The sequence below is a fragment of the Phalaenopsis equestris genome, unplaced genomic scaffold (genome assembly GCF_001263595.1).
Source record: "Phalaenopsis equestris unplaced genomic scaffold, ASM126359v1 Scaffold000195, whole genome shotgun sequence".
NCBI lineage: Eukaryota > Viridiplantae > Streptophyta > Magnoliopsida > Asparagales > Orchidaceae > Phalaenopsis > Phalaenopsis equestris.
In genome coordinates this window covers 9,762-19,006 of record NW_018164637.1, presented here as the reverse complement: position 1 = coordinate 19,006, position 9,245 = coordinate 9,762, and the positions used below count along the sequence as shown (strand labels likewise).

Genomic DNA, 9,245 nt, shown 5'->3' with positions numbered 1-9,245 from the left:
GAACACGAACACACTTTTTGAGCTCGAACTATAAACGAGCGGAACACGAACACACTTTTTGAGCTCGAACTATAAACGAGCGGAACACGAACACACTTTTTGAGCTCGAACTATAAACGAGCGGAACACGAGCTAGACTCAAGATATGTAAATTCATTATATTTAATCTTAGTCATCTACTAAAATACCTCTTTTAAGAATATTTTATAATAAGAATTGAGTTCGGACATCACCTCAGCCGTCGCGTTGGCGGTCATCGCGGCCACCGCCCGCGCATTAACGAACCTCCACTGCAACAACTTCACCACCAACACCCGCAACCGATGCCCCTCCTCCTCCATCCCCTCCGCACCCTCCTTCCTCCTCTGAAAAACTTCCAGCACCCTCCTCCTCCTCCCCTCTCTATCCCCACCAACGCCGCCTCCATCCGCCGCCGGATACCTCCCCGGCGACAGAGCCCACGCAGACGGCGCCACGCTGACAACCACTTTCTTCAAACTGTGCCGCACGGCATCGATCCTGTTCTCCTTCTCCTTGCACGACCGACGGATGCATTCTCTGGTTTCTCCTGCAAAGCCGTCGATCGGCTTGCTGTTCGTCACGGGGGACAGCGGGGGAAGGTCGTTGAAGAGGGGAGGAGTGATGTTTTGGCTTCGGGTGAAGCGGGGGGAGGGTGGATGAGTGCTCTTCATGCTATCGTTTTGTTCGTCGGGCATTCCTTAAATGCTCTTGATTAAGACTTATATTGATGTTGGCGAGATGATACCAATGAACAGTAGAATGGATTTTCAATTATGTTCGATAGTCACACTCAAGGATATAACACTAAAGAGTACAACGCAATATAATAGAGAGAGAATTATATGAGAGAGAGAGAGAGAGAGAGAGAGAGAGAGAGAGAGAGAGTGGAATACATAATAGTGAAATGTATAATGAAATTTTAAGTAGCCCATATTAAAAAAAATGAACTCCTAGGAAAAATTATTCTCTCAATCCAAAAATATCACTTGCCAATCATTTATTATTATTATTTTACTGTAAAGAATCGTAAAAAATCGTAACATTAAAAAAATTGCGTGTAGAAAGGATAAATTTATAATTTTTATTTTTTCTTGTAATTGGGATTGACTAATTTATCACTATTTATACAACCATGTTCTATTGATTGTACAGATTTATCTCAGCATAACCGATGCAACATGATTGTACTGAATGGAAGTAAGTAATGTTGTCTTAGTTGTACTGATTTGCAAGTGCTAAAGCCAATCATAAGACTTGTGAATCAATTACAGAAAAAATTTTCGGCATGGTTGTGCACAACGAAAAAAAAAACTTATGATCTGTAATGCTCTTATGCCCACTCTTATGGTTCAGTGTAAGAAAGGATCATGTGTGTTATTGGTCAGGTAAAAAGGAATATAAAATCAAAAGATTTATATGCTCAAAGGCTGGTTTTAAGAAATGACACAATCTAAACACCAGGGTGAAGTTCCAGAAATCAACTATTAGGACTGGTTGTCAGAAATGTTTCAATTTGTCATTGATTGTGAAGGTAATTGGACTGTAAATAAATTTATAGATACCCGCATTTATTCATTAGCCATGCTAATTAATCAACATCTGTTGAGATCACATCGCACAATTAACGAAGACAAAGAAGTTTTGTTACAAACAAGAATTATAACTATTGATGCATTCTAGTATCTTGTTGATGAAGTTGAAGGAATAAAGAATCTAGGTTTTACAGAAAGAGATGTATATAATCATATACCAAAAGGTAAATGATCAAGAATTGAGAACAGAGATATTAATGCTTTAATGCAATTATTCGAGGAAAGACAGACTGAAGATAATTTTTTGCATGGGATGTCCAATTTGATGAGTCAGATAGACTAAATATTTTTTTTAGACTAATGACATGGTAAGGGTTGACTATGACTACTTCGGAGATGTCATAGTTTTTAATACAAGTTATCAACTTAATAAGTACAATTTAGCTTGTGAACCATTTGTGGGAGTTGATCATCATTAAAAAATGTTTTGTTATGAGTAGCTTTTTATCAGAAGAGACAATTGAGGCGTTAAACTGACTATTCAAAATTTTTATTCACATAATGGATGAAGTACTCTTTATATTCATTGATGAAGACCAAGCTGTGTGAAAGGCCATAGATGTTGCATTGCCACACACTCGACATATACTATTCAGTGACATGTTATTAAGAAGGCTCCTTTGAAAGTACATTGCTTCAATGACAACAATAGAGTAAAAAGACTATTCTACACATGGATGTGTATGTGATGTGGAAGAGGAATTTGAGCAAGCATGGTCAAAATTGATTGGGAAAGAAACCTCAAAGGTAAATCTTGGTTAAATAGGTTATATAGAATTAAAATCAAGTGCTCTAAAAAATTCAATAAAGATACTTTATGTCTAAAAATTCTATCAATATAGCATAATAATTCTGCAAATAATGTGTGCTATCGAATTTCCAAGCCCACAAACTCAATCACTGATTGTTTTCTGGGATTAGAAAAGGTCATGGATACATGGAAAAGAAACAAATAAAATCAGAATTGTAAATGTGACCATTCTGCGATTTTTCCTGTTGCAAGAAGCAGCTCGATACCGAAGCAACTCATTACATCCTACAAAATCCTTCTTTGAAGAAGAATTTCTACACGGGGCATGTGGATTAGCGGTAGAAAAAATTAATTAAAGTTCTTCTGAATACATGGTTAGAAACTTGGATAACAATGGAAATTCTAAGATTTGGACTATCCAATTTGATAAAATCAATTCCACTATACAATGCAATTGCAAGAAATTTGAGATGAATTTATTACTTTGTGCCCACTATATCAAGATTTTGTCTCAAGAACATGCTATTAGAATACCATAAAAGTTTCTGCTAATGAGATGGTCCTGTAAAGAAAATAAAAATATTTAATCTGATACTGCTTATAAAAAATTTGAGAGTTTGAAAGAATTAGTGGGACTTCCACTTTATTTATATTTTATAATAACATCAGCAAATATTCATATCAAATAAGCTGCAGAGCACAAGGTAATATAGAAACATAACAATATATGTTAGAAACCTTGAAAAATTATCAGACGATATCGAACTAATACGTGGAGGGAACTCACCTCAATTGACAAAGTCCATGAAGAGGAAAAAAAAAATTGAGAATGATATGTGCGGGTAAAAGAAACAACCAAAATGCGACCAAAAGGTGTTACTAATGCAAGATTGAAATCTCACTGAGAGAATAACAAAAAATTAAGAGTAATTCTTATATTAATTATTTTTACATTTTTTATAGATTTTTTTTTTCACCGCTTACTCAATGTTACTATAACATAAAATAAAGATAAACAAACAATAATTGAATATCATAAAGAGGCAACGACAACAATCCCTTTCTCTGTTATGCTTCAATGTTTGATATGCCACCAACAAATTTTCATCATCAAGCATGAATCTTGAGACAATATTTTGAGCAAGAAATATTCAATTCTTAATAAAAAGTCATCAAGAGCTCCAATTTCAGTAAACTTATAATTGAACTGATCAAATCGATGAGACAGACCTAATGATATCAAAGTTAGTCCAATCTCAGTCAAATCAAGCCCATATCAAGTGATTAAACCATATTGGAAGATTTTCAGACTTATTTGAAATGTCAAACGAATATCGAATTCAACGAGTCTATAGTTGAATCGAGCGTCTCAACAAGGCGAATCCAACAAGCCCAACTGTTAAGGAACCCAAATGTCCATCAAACGACATCCGATTAAGGGAAGCTCTTTGTACCGTCCGATCAAAATAATTCATATTCCTGCATTAATTGTATACAAAATACTATAAATAGAGCTCCACCCCTCACATGAGAGGAGAGACTTGAGAGAGAACTTAATGGTTTGAAAATGAGCTCAAGTCAAACATCATTTTTGTCATCGTCGATCACCATCGACCACCAACGACTGTTGGCGACCACTACTGACCACCTTCGGTCGGCTGCAGTTGACCACCGCAGGCCGCCGTCGACCACTGTCGATCACCGCTGACCTCCATCGACCACCGCCTATCACTGCCGACCACCGCCTACTTTCATCGACTGTCGTAGACCACCGTTGATCAGACGTCGTCAGTCGACGTTGAAACTTGGAAAATCTAATAACTCTTTTTCTAGTACTTTCCCGTCTGTGGGACAAGGGCTCGCTGTAATCATCAACATATAGCGGATTGTTTAACTGGGTCAAACCCCGTGGTTTTTTCCCTTTACAGGTTTTCCAACCTAAAGTGGATTTTTATAACTGGGTCAAACCCCGTAGTTTTTTCCCTTTACAGGTTTTCCACGCAAAAACTTATGATGTCATCACAGGTTGTTTCCCTTTCATCTGAGTGTGTGCTGAATCCTCGTGCAACGTTTAGACGATAATCCATTTCCCTACCGCCGCAAATTTTTTAGCACGCATCAATATATTATAATTGAAAAATATAAAAAGCGTTTTTAAAATTACTTGAGAGTTAAAGTTTTGATTAGAGATGATTAAAACAAAATTAGAGTGACATGAAAAAAGTGAGGAGGGCAGCGGCATCGAACGTCGCCGGAGTAGGTTAAAGAAAGCGATGTGAGAAGAATGAAGCAGCGGCACCCATATCTCAGTTGGTTGGGCACACGTTAACGTCGGAGAGATTGCCTTTCTTTTTCTTATATGAGTGTGAACTTAATGGAGAGGTGAGGGTTCGTATTCTTTTGGGAATCGATGAGTATGCATTTTAGATGGCCGGTCATGTCTTTTTTTTATTATTATTATTATAATTATTATACTTGCCTCAACATTTTTATATTTTTTAAATTTTTTTTGTACAAGAAATTTTTGTAGTTTGTATATACTCCTTATTTCTATTTTGCTTTTGTTAGGAGCCTCTCTCCTATATACGAGAAAATATAGCAAATGAGAAGAGAGAGAGAGAGAGAGAGAGAGAGAGAGAGAGAGAGAGAGAGAGAGAGTGTGTAGGGAGAGAATGAGCATACATATGTGTTCTCCTCTTATTCGCTGGGAAAAATTTCTTTTCGGACTCTGAACATAGTCTTACGTGCGGACTTCAATAATATACCGCCATATGTGCTATATCGAGTTCATCTAAAAAAATATTAAAGTGAAACCGCGGAAGTTATTAGAGTGAAATAATGAAAGTTATTGGAGTGGAACCTCAGATGTTATTTAGAGGGTTATTGAAAGATTATCATGGGTTATTGGGGTATTAACTCAAATAACTTAGAAATAACCCCTCTATAACCCCCAATAATTTCTACGATTCTACTGCAATAACCCCCAAATAACCCACCAATAACTTGCGTTGCTTTATTTCAATACCCCCCACAATAATCCTCAATAACCTCCGCGGTTCCACTTCAATAACCCCCTGCATTAACCCTCAAATTACCTCTGCGGTTTCACCTCAATAACCCCCTAATAAATTTCGTAATGTAGTACATGTGACAACATATTACTGGAAGTCTGCATGTAGAGCTTCGTCCGGACTCCGATCGCAAAACTTTTTCGATTCGCCGGCCCTAGATGCTTGAAACATGTTTAATATTTCTCAGTACGTGCAAATGGTAAACCTTATATAAAGCTGAAGCGGATAAAAAAGAAGCTAAGCTTTGTTTACTTTTCTAGATTTTTATCTCAATTCGATGCTTTCTTCGTTCACATTAAACAGTTTTTATTAAATGGTACCAATTTAGTTAGGTTGCAAGCCCGTTTCAAAGCCTCAGCCAACTTAATATGCAATCGGTCTGGACTTTAAACTAACAAAATAAAATTGGTGTCAGTACATGACTGAAAATTGGGTGGTTAAATCAGAACCAATATGAGCAAATTGATAAGCACAAATGTGGCACAATTAGAATTTTTCTGGCAAAGCAATTTTAACGGTATTTATGAAATCTATTGATGGTGATGTCCAAACTCTATTTACAAGACACATAAAATATTGGTCAAACCATTAGTAAAGAAAGAGAAAAAACAATAAATCAAAGCGAAACATATAGAGATAGAATAGAGATAGAGAAGAGAGAGAATAGGGATGGAGAAAATTAGTGAGATTGGAACAGAGAGCAATAAATAGCAAGAGAAATAAAGCAAAAATAGGATTGGGAGGGAGAGAGATATATATATATATATATATAAAAAGAGAGAGAGAAAGAGAGAGAGGAGAGGGAGCTGATTCAAGTTCATGTACATTAGGGGGCTCAATGAGGTGATTCGAAATTTTCCCAAAGGTTTATTGGGCGTTCCTCTTTGTTTTTCTCTTTCTCTTAGGAAAAGCCAATTTCTTTCTCTTTTTTCCTTTCCTTGAGGAAAATTTTAGGGTTATTTTGCTTTTTCTCTTTTCGTTTTGTTTAGGGTTTTTTGGGGCTTTGCCCTTGGTTGTTTTCACATCAAGGAAATTTATGCGTTTCTATCTCTTCCTACATCTTCCAGTTTTTTTATGGGTTTTTCACCAACCTTAAATTGGAAATGTTTGATTTCCTTTCACTGTAAATTGAAAAAAAAAATCCTTCTTTGATGATGAGATTGACGAGGGCTCAAAACAATAGAGTTTTTTTTTTGCCTCATTTGGACCTTTGTGAATAAAATTTGCATTTCATGATAAAGTAGCCATATGGATATGATCTACATGCTTAGATGAAGGTGTAAGACCAAATCACACTTAATTTTGTTGTGAATTGAGAGAAATCTTAAGGTTTGAAGTTGGACAGTTCATATGTTTTGGTGTATTTGGGATGATGAACAATATTTGTGTTATTTACATTGTATTTTCATAGTTTTCAGGTGTTGTTTGCACTGTTCTGCAGTTTTATTTTCGTTATATTTTGCTAGTTTTCTGGTATTATTTACGCTGTTCCATCGTTTTATTTGCGCAATATTGTGATGTTATTGTGATTTTATTTGGGGTTTCTCGTGGTTAAGTTAAAAAATGTGATTTTCTGATTTAATTAATTTTAGAAACTAATTTAAAATTTGAAAAATCATATCTTGATGTAGAAAAATTATAAAAATAAAATAAAAATATATTAGTGCTTAATGAATAGAGGAAAAACTATTGATTCAAAAAGTTAAAATATTTACTTAATATTTTTTTGTAAATTAATTAATTCTTCCAAAACTTATTTTAATAATAAAAAATTAAATATTAATCATTTTGATTTGAAACTTTGAGGGTTTATTCATCATGACATTAGGAGTGTTCCCTCTTTTTCAAAGTTAGAAAACAACTCTATATCTTGAAAATCCTATATTTTTAATGAAAATGTTTCTATTTTGGTGAAAAATAAATATTAAAAATAAATTATAAATCACAAAATTATAAATCACAAAATTATAAAACTTAATTTGGTGAGGTCTTTGCGGTCAGGGGGTCAGAGAGAAATAAAATTTTGTTTTAAAATGAAAATATATTTTCTATTTGATTTTCTCTTAGAAAAATCATATGGAAATTATAAAAATTAAATTATTTTTTAAAAATTCACAAAATTGTCTTTGATTAGTTCCCTGATAATGAGCAACATCATAAAATTTTTCTAAGAATAGAGAACCTATTTTGAGTAGTTAAATTAATTATTATGTTAAATTCACTATTCTGAGTATAAATAATTCTAAAAAAAATAAATAAAAATCACAAAAATATAATTTCTTCTCTATTGACTTAATTAATACATGAATAGGAGGTTAATGAAGTCTCATATTCATTTGAATTAAGAATTGAAAGTTAAGAGGTGTAAACCCTAGGGGTAGAATTCTAATTTAAGAATTTTACACTTTATTCCAAATTTTTAGGATTAATTAGAGGGGAGGGAACTAAATAATGATAATTAGTCCACTGAAATGATTGAAACCTGAAGGGAAATTGGGTAGTAACCAATTCACAATAATTCTTACAAAAGGGAAAAATAGCAATTATGGGAATTGTTGAGAATTGAAAGAAAATAAGAACTTAGAAGATTCAAGAGTAAACAGTATGAATTGGAAGATCAGTAGGATATCAATTAGCCCTCTAATCATTAATTAAACTAAAGTCCAATTATTTTAATTAAAAATAAAGCACACTTAATAAACTTTTTGCGAAATTACAAATTTGCCTGTATGTTTTGAGAGAATGATAGTGAGTTTGTTTTAATCTAGAAACACTTAAGATTATTTGGAAAACACTTAACTGAAAATGAAACACCTTAAATCACTTTAAGCCCAAGCTAGAGTGTAAATTCCCTAATTCTCATAAGCACACCCTAGATGGGTTTGCCTACTCAACTTTCAATTGGATGTTGAAATTAATCATTTATCCTCAATCCATGGGTTAGTTAAGTATTGAGCACAACCCCAAAAATAACAAAAGCAATCTTAATTCAACATGGGGTAATTGACCCAACAATGTGATAAGACCTAATGAACTTAAGATAGTCCAAAAAATTCCAAGGTTGTCTGGAATCACTCTCTGAACATCTTTGCAAAACTTTGGATATCTCAGATGACATTATGAATTATCAAAATTACTTGGGAAAATCATTGTTAAAAGAAAAGTCAAACCAAGTAAAATCTTTTAGGACCCGCCAAGACATTATGCAGGACCCTTTTAATTAAATCAACTTATGAAAATCCTCATTCTAACTTAACCTACAATGATTTCAATGCTCCAGGATCATAGCTTGAACTTTACACCCAGAACCTCCTGGTAATTGGGGACATTTTTAAATGTCACATACGGATCATCAGGTTTATTTAAGTTGGCGGCCTTGGTGGTAAGAGTGATGATGAGAATGTTATTTAGGTATGTGAGGGGTAATGTATGTCCTAGACTCGTGAGTGGGTCAAGGACTGACATTACTGCCCCCCTAACATTTGGTAAAAAGTTACCCTTCATTCTCATGGGTAATTGGTGGTCCTAGCCTGTCGGTGTGACAGATTGATGAATGTCTAATTTTTCTAAATACAATCAAAATGTAATTTTTGAATGAAAACTTGTACTTTGTGTGTTAAATTTACAAAATTCAAACTACTTTTGCATAACAAATTAAAATTTCACTTTTAAAATTTTATTCATGATAAATTCATGTGTCAGTCACACAGATCAGGTTGAGGACCGTCCTCTTATGATTGCCTGATCGGTAGCCTTTTACCCTATTTTTGGTCTTACAGACATGATACTTACAAGTTGCCTACAGAGTTC

At 34.1% G+C, this 9,245-nt stretch overlaps 1 protein-coding gene across 1 annotated transcript; it reads right to left on the bottom strand.

Moving 5' to 3' along the window:
• Positions 1–233: 233 nt before the first annotated feature.
• LOC110022520 (QWRF motif-containing protein 7-like) lies at positions 234–802 on the bottom strand (the record flags this gene model as incomplete). The annotated part of the gene is given in 1 exon segment (XM_020721503.1): positions 234–802. A coding segment is annotated over 1 exon segment (483 nt), but the record flags the coding sequence as incomplete, so codon positions are not given.
• Between the last annotated feature and the right edge of the window lie 8,443 nt (positions 803–9,245).